The following is a 17,437-nucleotide window of genomic DNA, read 5'->3' on the forward strand; positions in this document are numbered from 1 at the left end:
ATGTTCTTCCTGCGCCAGTTTAAGAAGTTCAACCTGCCTCATGAGCTGCTGATACAATTTTACTCTGCAATCATACAGTCTGTTCTCTGCACATCCGTCACTGTGTGGTGTTTGGATCCAATAAGGTCCAGTAAACTAAAATAAAATAAATCCAAGCGGGTGATGATAACGGACTTCGAACAGCAGATGGCGGTAAAAACACTAGCTCTGACGTAAACAGAACCAACGAAAAAGAAACCGGGGCAACGTGACGTCACATGGTTGAGCAACCGGCGCGCTGCACGGAAGAGCGGCGTGCGTGTTGTTGTGTGTTCCCTATCGTTTCCCTTGAAAATTACTCTTTGTGGTAAGTTTCGATGCTTCAATGAGAGCTATATGACGGATTCAACACAAAATACACGGTGTAAAGTCCGGACTTCACAGTCACGTTCGTTTAACATTAGCTAGTGGTGTCAAACGTTTCTTATGTTGCGCACTTTTGCTAGCTAACGTTAGCACCAGTGAGGCTAAATAGCTGACTGTTGTTGATAGCTCTTCTACTGTTGTAACGACCTGTTTGTAATGTATCTACTGTCATTGAACATAAGTTCTCGATTTCGGACAAACTACTGTACTACCGCTCATGTAACGCTAGCTATATGTTGAGAAAACCTGATCCTATTCTTTAATGTCTGACTTCAGGAACATAGTCATTATGGCCTCAGATGACATTGCTCAGCTGGCTGATGCTCTTTCCAAGACCCACGTCGGGGATGGAGAGTTAAGCTATAAAGGCCTGGGACTGAAGTTGGACAACGCAGAATCAGGTCAGATGTGGAGCAGGGCAGCAGAGAGGGTCTAGTTTTTTTCCCCCTCATTTTAGTCACCACTGTGTACTGCTGACATCAGAGGACTGGTGGCCGTTTTCTCTTCAGACCTAACAACCTGTTCTCTGTGATTTCAGTGGAGGAGCTGGTCTGTGAGATAGAGCAGTACCATGGTCTGAGAGCTTTGCGCCTGGAGGGGAACACTGTGGGAGTGGATGCAGCCCGGGCCATTGCCAAAGCTCTGGAGAGCAAAGACCAGCTCCAGGTACTGTGTTCATAGTTTCCATTCACAGTGAAGACACATGGGCAGGACCACACTTACTTACTTATGATAATTTCATATAACCCAATGTCCTCCTGCCCATTGCTTTAGCAAAGAAGGACACACCGCACTTGTGTTCTTTCCGTTTAAAGCTCTTTGTGTCTTTCAGAGATGCTATTGGAGCGACATGTTCACCGGAAGGTTGCGCTCTGAAATCCCAACTGCCCTGGTGAGAATTTCAGCCGCTGGTTTATGCAATTTTTGTTTTGAGAGGAAGTGTTGTAATATATGCCTTTTGATATCCACTCTGAGAACATGCCTGTGTCACATGTTGCCTCTCTGTGCATCCATCAGAGGTCTCTGGGCAGTGCATTAATGAGTGCAGGGGCCAGGCTAACCGAGCTGGACCTGAGCGATAATGCCTTTGGGCCAGATGGCGTGAAGGGAATCGAGCAGCTGCTGAAGAGCCCTTCCTGCCACACCTTAAGGGAGCTGAGGCTCAACAATTGTGGCATGGGGATCGGAGGAGGAAAGGTGAGTTTGTTTGACCCAACGCTGTTAACTCTCTCACACACCTCCAAGTAATAGTACTTTTGTCCTCTTTCCAAATAAACTGGAAGAAAAGAAGAATGCGCTCCAGATTTACAATAAACCACCGCTGCAAAAATGTTCCACACAGATCAGGTTTTAATGCATGTTTGCATCCCAGTGCAGACTGTAACAGTGCTGTATGGTTTGTGTAGATCCTGGCTGAAGCTCTGATTGAGTGCCACAGACAGTCATTAGCGCACGGAGCTCCACTCAAACTGAGAGTGTTCATCGCAGGGAGGAACCGCCTGGAAAATGAAGGAGCCAGTGCCCTGGCTAAAGCCTTTCAGGTAGGAAATAACCACCCTCAAATTGATTGACATTATCTTTAGTGCTTGGACTAACACTAGACTAACAAATCAAGTTTTTATTCAGATGCTGTTGAAACTTAACGTCAAAAATATCTGTATGACAACTACTATCACTTGAGAAAAACATAAAACAAAAAATCTAATTATCTTTTTGCTGTAACAACTGCAGATTGTGAGAAATAGCAGCCCTGTATATTTGAAATCTTAGACTTCTCTCTGTTTGTCCATGTAAGGTGATAGGCAGCCTGGAAGAAGTCCACATGCCCCAGAATGGTATTAACTACGCAGGGGTGATGGCGTTGGCTTCAGCCATGCGACACAACCCTGAGCTCCGCCTTCTCAACCTTAACGACAATACCTTCACCAAGAGGGGCACGTTGGCAATGGCACAGGTGAGGCTTGTTCACACATTCCCTATAAGTAGTCCTAGGTATGTAGCGCGTGTGTTTGAGTCAAACTCTTTCTGCCATGCAGGCTCTGAGGCACCTGAGGAACGTTCAGGTGATCAACTTTGGTGACTGTCTGGTCCGCTCTGAAGGAGCCATCGCCCTCGCTGCTGTCCTCAGAGAGGGACTGCCAATCCTCAAGGTAAGTTCACCATCAAAGTTCAGCCTTTGTGTGCGTCTGCCTTGTCGGCAGGCTAATGACAGCGCTCTGCTATGCTTTTCCGTCTTCAGGAGCTCAATCTGTCATTTGGGGAGATCACTGAGGCAGCAGCTCTGGTGGTGGCTCAGGCCGTCACAGACAAACCTCACATGGAGAAAGTGGACCTGAACGGTACGAACGCTGACTGTGGAAACTGGTCTCGCTATCCGTGTACGAGTAGCAGTTTCATGAGAGGTTCCCATGGCTGGGAAAACCACGGAAAACAGAATTTTCTTGGAAAATTGTTAAATGTGACATAAATGCCGGAAAAGTTGTAAAATTGTGGACATTATTTTTTCAAACCTATGTGACTCTAACAGGGAACTGTCTGGGAGAGGAGGGCTGCGAGGCTTTGAGGGAAGCTATGGAAAACATGGACAAAGGAGACATGCTGGCATCACTCAGGTGTGTGTGTGTGTGTGTGTGTGTGTGTGTGTGTGTGTGTGTGTGTGTGATTTGACGGGACAAACGCTACTAGCAACTGCCTGGGGGTGGTGGTGCCACCTAGGGCTTGCGTGACGCACCGACAGCATTGTTGTCATTACTTAGAATTCCTCATGGGGGCGATAGAAGCTACGCACTACAGCTTTAAGTAATCCAATGAACCGTTCCTGAAGCGATTTGTCATTCTTTCGGTACAAAAAAAAAAACACAACTTATCTCTGATCAGCTTTGTAATTCAACAATTAAGTATGTTTACTGAGGGGGAAAAAAAGTTGTTCTCTTGACTTCACTTTAGTGATGATGAGGGAGAACCTGATGACGAGGGTGAGGAAGATGAGGATGACCATGAAAACGATGATGATTATGATGATGATGATGCCAGTGACGACTGTAATGAAGACAACGAGGAGGCCGGTGAAATTGTGAAGGAAAATGGAATAACAAGAAAAGACGACAGTCCTGCAAAACCTCAGAGCCCAGTAAGATGACGCGAACATTCGTGCAACATGCATACATGTCGCATACATTTTCATGATTTTGTATTTACCAGACAGCAGGTCAGCTCGAAGTTATTCTACTTCAGCTGTGTGTGTGTGTGTGTGTGTGTGTGTGTGTGTGTGTGTGTGTGTGTGTGTTTCTGATTGTGACTTTGTGTCCACCCTCAGCCAGAGATCACATCTTTCCTCAGCTGCCCCTCTGCAGAGAAGCTCCTTCAGCTGGGAGAGATGAGGACAGACCTGCAGCAAACAGTAGGAATTTAAAAAGAAGCGAATTTGAAGTGTCCCAGCAAGTTGTTTGCTCCTCCCACAATCTGATCCAACAGTCCTTTTTTTCGTGTTAAGTGTGCTCAGTTAGGTGCACAGAATGGATAAAACTCTTCTCTTTTCTCACCAGGTGGATGCTTCTGACCCACACAAGGCCGCTGATGTCCTTCTGAAAATCGCTTCTCTGTACAGCGAGGAACCAGAGACCAAAAGCGCTGTGTTTGAAACTATTGGTGAATACAAATGCCACTACTATGAAGTGTTCCACTAGTGGTTTGAACACTGTAGTTGATAGCTCTGACCCCTTCATGTACGGACCCCTGCCGTCTCATTACATGACCCGTGTCTCTGTGTCTCCCAGACGCTGTGTTGAAGAAGCTCCTCTCTGGCTCTGCCCTGCAGTCATACTGCTTCCTCTCCACGCTGCTGGTCACGATGGGAATCCTCAAGGTACAGTGCCGCTGCAGCACCCCCCCAACCCTGTGTGTCCAAAGAATCTGACAGAACTAATGGGCACCAGGGTTGTTAAATACGGTCAAATCACATTGAAGTTCTACACACAGTAACTTTTAATTATCTTTAGGCTGTAACACAGTTGACATAGTTTTCTTCCCCTTTCTATCACTGGTTGATATAAAAGCTGTTCCTTTCTAGTTTTCTACTTTTCTGTTCTGTGTTTCAGGGAGAGGGGAAGGTGAAAAAGGTGTCACTGGTCCCAGGTCAGCTGTTGTGTTTGGAGCACGCTGTCCAGCAGGAGTACTTCCCCCAGCACCACGCCTCGCTGCTTTACACCTTCATGTCCAAGTAGGACCGTCTTTCATCTGCACGTTTCGATGCGCAACCTGTTAAAGGAGAATTCCGGTCAATTTCAACACGTAGCTCTGTTGTTTGGAAATTTGGAGTGCTGGCAGTAGCGAAAACAATCGGTGCTACCTACACCGTGTTATTCTCCTGCTAGCGTTAGCACCCAACTGCTTAAACAGGGCAAGTTTTAAATGTGTTTTAAGCCTCTAAAACATGCTCGAAATGTCATTACAAGTGCCTACCCATGTGCAGTGATTCCTTCCGAGGGAACACAGCAAATCTGACTGCAGCAGATGTGACAGAAAGGCATAAAAGTTGTGTTAATCCAGCCAGCGCACATACCTCTGTTTATTTCCTGTTTTCCAGTCAAGTCCACACTAGTTGATTGTCAAACTCATACAATCCAATATTCCAGTCAAATTTGCACACTGCACATGGGTAGGCACTTGTAATGACATTTCAAGCATGTTTAGAGGCTAAAAACATGTTTAAAACGTGCCCTGTTTAAGCCTGTTGGGTGCTAACGCTAGCAGGAGGATAACACGGTGTAGGCAGCACCGATTGTTTGTTTTTCTTGCTACTGACAGCACTCCACATTTCCAAACAGAGCTACGTGTTGAAATCGACCGGAATTCTCCTTTTAATAAAAGTAGCGTAGAACAATCTGTAACCTGCATGTCACCGTGTACTGTTCTGTTCTGTCCTTGTGAATGTGCAGGAAGAGTGAAGCTCTGGAGTCCTGCAGCAGCGCCAGCGAGAACCTGAGCTCCACTCTGGAGAAGAAGTGCCACGGCCAACGCTTATCCCACTGATCAACCACTGCCAGTACCAAATACTGGGACACAGACGCACACTGTACTGACTTTAATGTCTTCACCAACAAGGGGAACTTTACACTTGAACAAGGGACTCGGACAACCACTTAATGTATCTCCATTCCCGATTTGTATATTTTATGAAGGCAAAAAAACTGTCCAGAATATCTTAGTTTTTATTTTTCTACTTGTGACTTATTTTTTTATAGCAATAATACAAATATAGACATACACATTAGGTAACCTTTGGGTGAATGTGTAAAGAATGAAACTGATTGTATCCTAGAGTGGAGCTTACTTTTACACAATGTCAGTCTGGCACCTTTTGCTACTTTTGCTTTGCATTTAGTCATACGTGGTTTCAGAATTCACTGTTGAACAACGACAAAACAACGCATCTTTTTATAGACGGGGTTCCTACGTAGCTACGGAAATGACGGGTTTAACCGATTCTAGGTCTTGATCAATTTGGAAAACGTACAGTACATTTTGGCAAAGAATGGGAGGTATTCATTTTTGTGATGAACGTACAGCTACAGATTTGCTGTATTTTTGGGCTTATATCACACATGCTCTGATACTTGATGCTGTGAAAACAATATGGAGTGCTGAGACAAAAATGAAAAGGCCAAGTATTCATGTAAATCATACTGAGCAAAAAAAACAACTGCAATCTATAAATCAAAATAAATTAGTCAAAAATAAAGAGCTGACTCTTCTGTTTTGATGCTGTAGTTTTTTGCCATTGCTTATTTAAAAAAAAAAAAAAAAACTACTAGAGTAAGGGGAATTAAACTTTTAGGACAGTATGTCTAATCACAATCATCACACCGCTGCTCATGAGGTCAAGTCAGAGCGCTGTGTGCATCAGACTGAGCCGGAATGGGCTGCATGCTGGAGCACCACACAAACACACACACTCACAAGCCTGAATACACAGCATGAAACAGAATAACTGATGAATCTTCCAACTTGAGTGGAGATTGAACGGTTATGACCGTGAAGTGAATTAGATAAATATCTTTACTTTGAAGCGAACTGTTCCTTTAACAGATTTAACAGATAGCAGTGAGCAGACTCCAGAGGTGGGAGGTGTGTTTGTGTCGGCGGCGGGGGGAGTGTCAGTGAATGAAGGGATAAACGGAGTTTGTTTTGGATGGGGGACAGCCGGGGGGGGGGAGAGCAGCAGAGGGAGCAGAGACCGTGAGAGTCTGCGGCCAGTAAAAGACCAGCAGCTGGACGAAAGCACGGTGAGTGTTTTTTTTTTTTGCGTAAAATGGATTCCTATACTAGGCCTACTTACTATAAATTGTCAAATGGTTGGATTTCAAACATTTATGGTGATATATATGATGGTGACAGATAAACACTTTGACATAGAACTTTAGAATCTAAGTTTAATACCAAAACTGCTTAATTATCAAATCACGTGGACATGCTGTTTTTATTTGTATTTATTTTATTTATGTGTCAAAAGAAAGAAAATGATTTTCACATTGTATCACGCTGAACTGAAGACTATCGTTTCAAGATTAGATAACATAGGGTTTTTTGTCATTATCGAACCTTCACTAAACCAAAATCCCTGTTTACGCACATAACAATATTTACATAATGTTGAAAATAGGAAAAAATGTTGCAAGGTCATTTTTGGTAAAAAAGCATTCAGAACCGATGGAGTAGTTTTCAGTAGTTTTTCCACCGTCCCTGGCTAGGGGACACGTTTTTTCCAAGGGAAGCGCATTTTGGCACAATACCGGTTGGGAAAGACACTGTGCGTCTTTGTGCGCGGCCGGCGCGGCAGCTCCTCTGCGGTCTGGACTGTTGATCCCCGGGGGGACGCGGACAAACAGTCCGGACGGGGAAAATTCCTCCGTCTCTAGTTTCGTGGCCCCTCTCTGCTCAGGGGTCTAGGAACAAAACGTGTTATGCTGCTAAAACATAATATAGCATCCTGTGTAGTCCGCTTGAATTCCATGCAACCTTCAAGTTCAATTCCAATATAACAAATTACATTGAACTGTATTTCCTATGCTCTGATTTATTCCGTCAGGTCCATCTATGACACGAGGTTTTTAAGCAAGGCACCATTTCACGTGCCAACATTTTGAGACTCCAAATTTCAGAGTGTGGAGCTGTGAAGCTTTTCATGTCCATTCCTGCGGATCAAGACTGTTGATCCGACATGGGAATGTGGTTTTAAGGCATTCCAGTGAAGACTGGGGCAGCCCAATCAGAGCAAAATAAATCTAATCTCCCAAAGTACAGAATGATGGAGATATTGTTGTTTGTCAAAGTGAGCTTTAATGTAAAACAATGTGACACACATTTCTCTGATAGAGTTAGAGTTGAGTTTTCATAGGCTGTGATACATGTTTAGGTATCCTTTAGGAGCCCCTGAATGTTTCTGAGCTTGGCATCCTCTATATTTGGATTTTACCTGCATGGGTACACATTCTTCCTGCTCTTACTACTACTACTACTACTACTATGTGGAAGAAGTACTCTCAGAGCCCTTACTTGAGTAAAAATACTCAATAACAAGGTCCTGCGTTAAAGATTTAATAAAAGCAAGCATAGAAGTATTATCAGCTAAATGTATCCTACTTAAAGTAACAATAGTAAACCTATCTACTCATGCTGCAGAAAAATGTCCCTCTAACTGATATATAGGACATTAGATTATAAATAATGTTGCATTAATGTGTGGTGTGTGTGTGTGTGTGTGTGTGTGTGTGTGTGTGTGTGTGTGTGAGAGTGATGTGGTCGGGCCCCTTCAAAGAATTACAAGATAAATCTGAAGGGTTGTGAGATGATGCACGGGAACAAGAAAAAACAAAGTTCTGCTTCACAAATCTGTAATTTTTTTTTCGTGTGTGAAATGTGTAATCATTTGATCTCTTTGGGCCTTGAACAGTTAATCAAATGACAGATTTAAAATTGGACATTTATGGTGGGGGAAATGTCTCTTTGATGAACAACTTATTGATATCTGAAACTTGACAAGCCAACCAGACACGGCTTTTTTAAAGGGTTCACAAGCCAACAAGGTTAAAAAAAAACAGCTGATCATTAGGGAAGGTATACAAGGACATGTAATGCTGAAACCGGTCATTTCTAACCAACTACACAGGGTCAAGCACTGTTCACAGTTCAGCAGTGTGCAGAGAGAAGAAGAGTGAATGATGAATGATGTTGATTCAGTGTTTCCTCTGTAGACACTAGGGCTGTGTATTGACAAGAATCTGGTGATACGATACGTATCACGATACATAGGTCACGATTCAATATATTGCAATATATTTCGATATTGTGTGTAAGGCAATATATTTGGATTTTTTAATACAATTTTAGAAAAACTAAAAGATGATGTGCATAAAAGTCAAAGACGTTTACTTTAGGTAAACAATTCAGTACACAGAAACTCAAACTGCCAGTTTGGGATTGTGGTTTTCTTAGTGAGCAAATTTTTATATGCTCAAGTAGGCCATAATAAAAGAAAGTACATAGCCCCTGTCACAATACATAACACATTATGTGCAATCTGAAAAAAGAAAAGACATCTGTCTGACTCTATGTCAATAAAAAAATGCTTGTACTATTCCTACACAGGGTACATCCAACACATAACATTTGTGTTGCAAAAACACGATCAAAAAACAAAACAAAAAAAAATTGATATCGCGTTTTTGAAAATCGATACAGTATTGCAAAATAAAATATCGCGATACTCAAGTGTATCGATTTTTAGTACTAGACACTGCCATGGCCAAGTACGTTAACTGTGAGTGAGTCAATGAATGAATGACTGAATGGGTAAGTGGTGGATCTATTAGGGTACCTCACATCTAAAGAAATGTCAACTGCAGCCAGTTGCTGGCAGCTCGGCCCTTTAGGTGTTAATGGAAAAATCGACACTTTTTATTTACTGTGTCACTGGTCAAGAGGAGCCTCAGTAAAGACTTTTAAAGCCTCTGAACAGCCACACGGGTGTTTTCAGTTGTTCTGGCTGATCAGACTCTGCTCAGGTGGAAAGTGGGCCGGAGCTCAGATGGGAATTTTTTTAGGCCACAAATATTACCTACCAATAAGAATGATAAAGGTGTCATTTTTTCCTGCCCTAACAGGAGCAACACAGCTAACAACAGACTCAGGAATATACAGTATCTATCAATCAGTCTGTACACACCCACACAGTCCTGGGAGGAGGTCTAGTCCGCCAGATTCCTGAGTTCCTATTACATACAATAGTGTGAATGAAGTAAATGCTGTTATTCCCCGTCTCAGATGTTCTCCCAGCTCTGTCCTGACACCCTCTGGGTCCTGCTGCTCAGCCTCCTCTGCATCCCTGCAGCACACACGGCAAAATGTCCACAGCAGTGCGTCTGTGACCAGATCCAGCTCACTGTGACCTGCGTCAACAAGAACCTGACTCAAGTTCCTCCTACTGTTGACGAGGTCTCTTTTTCACACACACACACACACACACACACACACACACACACACACACACGTATACCAACATTTCTATAGTACATTTAGTTCTCATCTGTTTCCATCTGATGTCTAATCTCCTTTCTTTATAGATCACGGTGAAATTGGATCTACGAGGCAACGACATCCAGGAACTTCCCACCGGGGCTTTCAAACACACTCCCTACCTGACTCACCTGTCGCTGCAGCGCTGTAACATCCGCAGGGTGAAGGAGGGGGCTTTCCGCGGCCTCGGTCGCCTGGTCTTCCTCAACCTGGCCAACAACAACATTGACATTCTCTACCAGGTCATCACACACACACGCTTCAAATCCAGTTCTCACAGCATTATCACTTTTTGTTTGTATTTTAAAAGGTCCCATTTTGTAAAAGGTGAGGTTTTTTTAAAATCTTTGTTCATTATATAGCAGGTCGAGGTGCAATATCAATACTGGGGAAGTTTTAAAACGCTCAATCCACAAAAAAATGCACACAGCCTGTACTCAGAGACGGTGCCTTTAAACGAACCGCCAGGACTTCTGTACGGTTGTGATGTCACAACTATACTATATATATATATATATACATATATATACACATACACACACACACACATATATATATATATACATACACATATATACACATACACATATATATATACACATACACATATATATACACACATATATATATATATATACACAATATATATACACATACACATATATATATATATATATATATATATATACACATACACATATATATATATATATATATATATATATATATATATATATATACACACACACATATACACATATATATATATGTAGAAAGTACCTCTACTGTGCCGTTACAGTCATTCCCCGGCTGCAATGACAGTGCAGAGACTCCAATAGTGCAGATGTGGAAGACCCGGAAACACTGACCAATCAGAGCAGACTGGGCTTTTTTCGGGAAGGGGCTTAAAGAGACAGCCGCTAAAACTGAGCGTTTCAGACAGAGGGTGAATACAGGTATTTTCAGACAGACAGTAAAATAAAATGCTTTTTTTTAACATTAAATCATGTAAACATGTTTTAGTAGAAACTCAAATTACAATTATGAACCTAAAAAATAAGCATAATATGGGACCTTTAACTCTGCATCACTCCTCCTTATTAAATAAAATCTACTCCCCACCACCATACATATTTTCAGTGCAGCACAGGAAAACCTTTTGTCTCCCTTTTGTGTTTTGCGAGTCCAGGAGTCATTTGATGGCCTGTCCTCGCTGAAGCAGCTCATGATCGACCGTAATCGCGTGGAAGAGATCCAGCCTGGAGCTTTCTCTCAGCTCGGCTTCCTCAACCTGCTCTCCCTCACACACAACCAGCTGGTCTACATCCCCAACATGGCCTTCCAGGTAGCAAAATATCTCAAACTGAAAAGGTGGCTTAAAGAAATGCAAAAATGTCTTCTGTTGTTGGAGCATTAATTCAAAATGCAATTCAACTCAATCTTACTTATAGTGTAAATCCATTACAGACAGTTATCTCAGGACACTTTACAGAGTAAGTCTAGACCACATTCTATAATTTACTAAGACCCAACGATTCCCCCGAGTGCATGCATTTGATGTGACAGTAGCGAGGAAAAACGTCCTTTTAAAAAGACATAACCTGGGTCTGGATCTCTCTCTCTCTCTCACTACAATAAATACAGAAATATTACTCATAATAAAAAAGCCAACCTATCCTCCTTCCAGGGCTTGCAGAACATCAAATGGCTTCGTCTTAGTCACAACTCTCTAAACTACCTGGACACTGAGGCCTTCGCCAGTCTGTACACACTCACCCGTCTCAGTCTGGACCACAACGAGCTGCAGTTCTTCCCCACTGAGACCATGACCAGGTACAGGACCACTATCTGGGTTACAGTGGCACAGAGCTACACACAACTCTCATGTGGACAGTAAATCTACTTTAGGAAACAATGTCTAATGAGAAATTCTAATATTTAATGAAAACAAATTGCTGTTATGTCGGGAATTACGGAGTCACACTTTACTTGAAGTTATCTACATAAGAGTGACATGACACTGTCATAAACGTTTATAAACAAGTCATAAACGTTTATGACAAAACGCTTTTAGTAAGTGTCATTCGGTTTTTGTCATGACAAGTTAGGGTTAGATTAGGGTTAGGGTTCATGTGTCATGTCACTCTTATGTAGATACCTTCAAGTAAAGTGTTACCGTTTTTTTACTATGAGCAAACAAGACTAAAAGTCTACAGCCATGCTAGCACCTCAGCTAAGGCACAGTGGAGCGTTGGGCCAAACTGCTAGCAAGACTAAAAGCCATAGGTTAACATCACAGTTGCCTGGTGTCTTGGAAGGAAAATACATCTGACAGCTATAATATAGTAATATTTGAGTAATAAACCTGAACTTTCCAAACTTCTCTGTATCCACGCAGACTGCCAGAGGTGACCCGTCTTGAACTGAGCTACAACCCGATGACTTACCTCGGAGAGGAGGTGGTGTCCATGGCCAAACTGACCCACCTCTTCCTGGACCACATGTCCCTGCAGGACATGGACAACACAGCTGTATCGAAATCCCACAACCTCATCCACCTGGACATCAGCTACAACCAGCTGCGCGTCATCCAGCCCTTCTCTGAAGGTTCACCCCAGCTGGCACGCCTCAACCTGGCAGGGAACCCCATCTACTGCAACTGCTACCTGCGTCCACTCAGGTACAGCAGGCCTTTGTGGATGTCAAACTAACGGCTGACGGCCAAGCTACAGAGCTTTTAATCACGTCAACCAAAAGGTACAAATCGTCTTTTTTTTTCCTGAGTACAGGGAGTGGTCGATCCGGAGAAAGGTGAAGCTGATTGGGACATGTGGAGGACCGGCCCATCTGTCAGGAGAGAACCTGGAGGCTGTTTACCCTGCAGAGCTGCGCTGTCAGAGCCAGGAGGCCATGCTGAAGGCCGAGTTCGAGGAGGCAACCAGGATCACTCCACCACCCACGCAAGAGCCAGAGAACAAAGTCAAGTGTCCTGCCAACTGCGTCTGCGAGGTGAGTGGGGCTGTGCAAAGTTCCATAATTTACTTTTTACTCTTTGTCTACTTATACGTTCAAGTTTCAGTGTCTACTTGTACTATTTCAAGTTTGCAAGGACTCTAATGCATAGCATTCTCACTCTTGCTTTTTGAACTGACACAAAAACATGATATGAAAGATATATTTACACTCGCTTTCATGCATGTTTCATATCTGTATTAGGGCTGCACGATATTAGGAAAATATCTAATTGCGATTATTTTGACTTAGATTATGATTGCGATATGATTCATGTTTTTAGAGGGAATGATCATTTTTGTATCATTATTCTCATTTTCATTGAAAATTATAAAAAAATAAAAAATAAATAAATAAAAAAAGAATATTGAAGTGCAATTTTTTTTTTTTTGCAAGGATCTGTACCAAACAAAGATTTTTTCATTAGTCTGTAGGATAGGATTTGTAGGCCGGGATGTCTTTGCAGCACCACAATACTTTATTTTAGAATGGTTTGACACATATTTTGCTTTTAACAAATATTGCGCCACCCCTGCGATTTGGATATTGCACTAGTCCATATTGCGATTTCGATAAAATTGCGAGTAATTGTGCAGCCCTAATCTGTATGAAGCCAGAGCGCAATTGTAGCTGATGAAAACTACTTTAACATAATGTCAAAGGGAGAGTGGAACAAAAGTATGATTTGTGTCTTTGTCCCGTCTGTCCATTACATTTCCATGACCCCCCCGTCTTCAGGCTGAGACACACCACTCCTCGTGTGAGAACCGCGCTCACACCAAAGTTCCTCGGGGTTTTTCTCCCAACACGCGTCTCCTCGACCTGCGTGGCAACCACTTCCACTACATCCCTAGCAACAGCTTCCCCGGCGTTGCCCAGGTCGTGTCCCTACATCTGCAGCGCTGCAAGATTGCGGAGGTGGAGGGCGGGGCTTTCAGTGGAATGAAGGGACTGATCTACCTGTACCTGTCGGAGAATGACCTCACTTCCCTCAGCCCCGACGTCTTTAAAGGTCTTTTAGATGCTAAATTAAAATGAGTAGAAAAGGCCTTTGTAGCATTATCCTGACTTGTGTCTCAATACTTTAAATTGGAATTTCTATCATCTAAATCCTCAGGCCTGCCTCAGCTGACTTACCTCCACCTGGAGAAGAACCGCTTCACCGGTTTCCCGAAAGGAGCCTTCAAACTGGTGCCCAGCCTGCTGGCACTTCACTTAGAGAACAACTCCATCCCCAAGCTGGAGCCAGACATCCTGACTGGAGTGGAGGGCCTCAGAGCCCTATACCTCACCGGGAACGCCATCGATCGTGTGTCGCCCAGGGCCCTGGACCAGGCCAGTGACCTCGATACGCTCCACCTGGGAGGAAACAAGCTGAAGGAAGTGCCCGCTGAAGCGCTGAGCAGGGCGGGAAACCTCAGAGACCTGAGGCTGTCTGGGAATTCAATTCGCTGGGTGGGGCCAAATGTGTTTCGACCATTGGCGGGGTCACTGAAGGAGCTGTATCTGGATAACATGGGACTGGAGAAGGTGAGGGGGCTCTTCATGTGACCTAGTACACTTTTCAGACGGCATGCTGAATGCAGGTACCGATTCAGTCCAGAACATATTGTACTTATGCAGAACACACGTGCATACAACAACACATAGCCTTTTGTTTCATTTCTTTTTTTGCCATTTACCTGAAACAGCATTGTGACAATTTAACTTAAACATGGAGAATATGCCTCTGTAGCGCCAAAACAGTTGACAAATTGTTGTCAAATTAAACAAGTTTGTTTGGTTCTTTTTTTTGGTTGGCATTTTAGGCCTTTATTTTATTGGACAGCTTAGACTTGAAAGGGGAGAGAGAGAGGGGGAATGACAGGCAGCAAAGGGCCGCAGACCGGAGTCGAACCTGCAGCCGCTGCGTCGAGGAGTAAACCTCTATATATGGGCGCCTGCTCTACCAGGTGCGCTAACCAGGAACCCAGTTTGTTTGGTTCTTAAACAAGCAGCCTAGACCCTTCTCTTTATACCTCTGTCTTTGTTCTCTCTAACCTGCCCATTTACTAGGATCAGCAACAAATAATTTCACAGAGGTTATTTTAAAAATGTTCTTTGTCTTACTCTAGATGTCACAGAACTCCCTGGCAGGTCTGGGTCCTGGGTTGAGGAGTCTCTTCCTGGAGGGGAACCAGCTGGAAGAGGTGCCCGACCTCCACCCCCTCACTTCTTTGGAGGTCATCAACCTGGCCGACAACCCTCTGATGTGTGACTGCCCTCTGCTGCCACTACGCATGTAAGACTATTAAAGCGCATTAAAGAGTGTAGTCCCAAATCACTGGGGTTTGGGCAACCACACAGGTGTTTACAGTTAAGGTGGCTGATTGGACAGGACTGTGTCGGTGTGGTTAGACTGATTGATTAACATCTTCCTGAGTCCCCTGTCAGTGTTGTTGCACCTGTTAGGGCAGGACAAATGTTGCGTTCCAGGCAACCCGTAGCCCATGTTTACACAACCTTCTCCCCGTGAAAGTGCCCTGGAACGGCAGTCAAACCTGTAACTTACTACCCGTGAACTTGTACCAGATCGTTGTACTCCCAGTTACAGTTTTTGATGTCACACACACATAAACAACAATGGCGACCCCTGTTGGTGCTGTACAGACGCCGGTGATTAACGGTGAAAAATAGAAATAGACATAAATAGGCAACGTAAAGTAATTCCGCACATTGTAATCAAAACAATACACATACAATTGTGTACTACTACAGGTTATGTTTATTAAACGAAGCCCAAAATATGTCGCCGACTAGAAATTGCTAGTATCAGCTAGCGCTAGCTAACGTTAACGTTAGGTAGCCTAACCTGAACCCTGCCAACGGCACAATGTTTAGCTAGCCAGCTCGTGACTTCGCCTGGAACGCTACCAAAGTCGAGAGTCGTGACTTGAAGTCGTAACTTAGAGGCTAAAAATTGTATCTGGAACGCAGCAAAATGGAGAAACTGGAAACACCTGTTTGTGTGTTCAGAAGCTTTTAAAGCCTGTTTTTTTTCATATCCCTAAAGCAGGACAAAGAATTGTTTTATATCTAAAATTGCATATTTGTATCTGGGATGATTTATCTTAGAACACTTGTTGACACTCCACTCTGAGTTGTAGCGATTCCCTTATATTTTAGCTACTAGTACCACTAGTTACTCATTTGAGATGGTTTACTTAGTGTATGGGCATAATTTGATCTCATCTTCATCTAGGTGGATTGAGAAAGTCAATCTGAAGGTACGAGCCACCTGTGCCAATCCCCCTGAGCTAACCGGCCGCAGGGTAAAGGATGTCCACGTCTTCAAGGCCTGTCCTGGGGGCGAAAGCCTACCTTCCCCCCCTACAGCCACCCCAAAGCCAGCCAAGGCGCCCAAGGCAACCAAACCCAAACCGATGCACCTCAACGGCCTTCGGCATGTCAAAATGATCAAAGCAAAGTCCAAACTTCGCAAAAGTCCGAACACGAAACCGGCAGCAGTCAAGAAAACCGCCAAGAAACGCAACATGGCCTGAACCTGCTGCCGTTTGGAACCATGTTCTAAGACAACCTCCTTGAGGTTAAACCATGGATTCAACTCTCAAACTGTAACCTGCAGGGGCTGTTTCACATCTCCTGCCAGTCAGTTTTCCATCAGCCATTTTGTTTGCAGTATTTCCATTTTGCTGTTTAATCAATAGTGTTGAAAAAGGTCAAAAGATGTTTTAAATCCGGGTGAACCTAGACTGACTGAGCACTGTCAGCACTGCCCTGCTTCACATTCACAGCATTAGATACACATTATCAGTTCGTCAAGCCGCTCTGTTGGAAGTTCTAGTAGCATCTCAAAGGAGGCAAATGAAGCTAACTGTCATTAGCTTCAGACAGACAGACAATCAATCAATCTTTGGCTTCAAGCTAGTTATCCTGAAATACTACACCACAACTGCACAATGTACTTAACTAAATATATTTAGGCAACATTTAAATCGATAAACAGATAAACAGTTGTTTTTTTTTATCAATGATTTCGTATTTACAAAAAAATAACATCTGGATATAAAACAGGTAAAAAATAAAACTTGACAAACATTTCTCACATTTGTTATGTGAACCCAGAATGATCTTCAGTCATATTTACAGGTTGGATGTTAGACTCAGAATGATAAATCATGTTAAACTTAAACAAAAGAAGTTGAACCAAATCAATTCTGCACAAAGTGTCCCTGTATAGTGGACATGGGAGAAAGTGAGGTAGTTTACAATTGGCTAAACCGGTCCTTATGAATTGCCTAATCTAAGCCCAGAAGATTCACAGGAAACATGCAAGGATCATAACTTGAACCAGCAGACATTAAAAGATGCACTGGCTGTCCCTACTGATAATGTACCTTTTTTTTTTTTTTTTTTTAAATTGATCTAAATATCCCAGCCTGCTGTT

General features: G+C 43.2%; 2 protein-coding genes across 3 annotated transcripts; both read left to right on the top strand.

The window, feature by feature from the left end:
- Positions 1–234: 234 nt before the first annotated feature.
- On the top strand, positions 235–6,145 carry rangap1b (Ran GTPase activating protein 1b). 2 transcript variants are annotated; one of them, XM_031297943.2, is made up of 16 exons: positions 235–346; positions 682–806; positions 944–1,071; positions 1,238–1,297; positions 1,423–1,602; positions 1,812–1,946; positions 2,201–2,359; positions 2,442–2,555; positions 2,645–2,744; positions 2,933–3,017; positions 3,352–3,535; positions 3,722–3,805; positions 3,951–4,053; positions 4,182–4,270; positions 4,503–4,624; positions 5,343–6,145. In XM_031297943.2, the coding sequence occupies exons 1-16, from the start codon at positions 258–260 to the stop codon at positions 5,434–5,436; spliced, it is 1,851 nt and encodes a 616-aa protein (XP_031153803.1). In that variant the 5' UTR covers positions 235–257; the 3' UTR covers positions 5,437–6,145. The 2 variants fall into 2 exon arrangements, with proteins under 2 accessions (XP_031153803.1, XP_031153804.1); XM_031297944.2 differs by having other exon boundaries at positions 247–346; positions 688–806; positions 5,343–5,436.
- Positions 6,146–6,569: 424 nt separating this feature from the next.
- On the top strand, positions 6,570–17,376 carry chadlb (chondroadherin-like b). Its single transcript, XM_031297942.2, has 11 exons — positions 6,570–6,689; positions 9,727–9,897; positions 10,026–10,220; positions 11,168–11,323; positions 11,666–11,811; positions 12,377–12,658; positions 12,768–12,987; positions 13,729–14,002; positions 14,108–14,520; positions 15,105–15,271; positions 16,232–17,376. Exons 2-11 carry the CDS (start codon positions 9,727–9,729, stop codon positions 16,530–16,532), a joined length of 2,325 nt encoding a protein of 774 aa, XP_031153802.1. The 5' UTR covers positions 6,570–6,689; the 3' UTR covers positions 16,533–17,376.
- Positions 17,377–17,437: the final 61 nt, after the last annotated feature.

This window comes from Sander lucioperca, chromosome 22 (genome assembly GCF_008315115.2).
Source record: "Sander lucioperca isolate FBNREF2018 chromosome 22, SLUC_FBN_1.2, whole genome shotgun sequence".
Lineage (NCBI taxonomy): Eukaryota > Metazoa > Chordata > Actinopteri > Perciformes > Percidae > Sander > Sander lucioperca.

Coding starts and splice junctions, on each gene's coding strand:
- rangap1b (XM_031297943.2), top strand. CDS start 258: ATGGTTGAGCAACCGGCGCGCTGCACGGAAGAGCGGCGTGCGTGTTGT. Junction 807..943: donor GTTGGACAACGCAGAATCAG/GTCAGATGTGGA, acceptor CTGTGATTTCAG/TGGAGGAGCTGGTCTGTGAG. Junction 3,536..3,721: donor CTGCAAAACCTCAGAGCCCA/GTAAGATGACGC, acceptor GTCCACCCTCAG/CCAGAGATCACATCTTTCCT.
- chadlb (XM_031297942.2), top strand. CDS start 9,727: ATGTTCTCCCAGCTCTGTCCTGACACCCTCTGGGTCCTGCTGCTCAGC. Junction 12,659..12,767: donor TGCTACCTGCGTCCACTCAG/GTACAGCAGGCC, acceptor TCCTGAGTACAG/GGAGTGGTCGATCCGGAGAA. Junction 12,988..13,728: donor CTGCCAACTGCGTCTGCGAG/GTGAGTGGGGCT, acceptor CCCCGTCTTCAG/GCTGAGACACACCACTCCTC.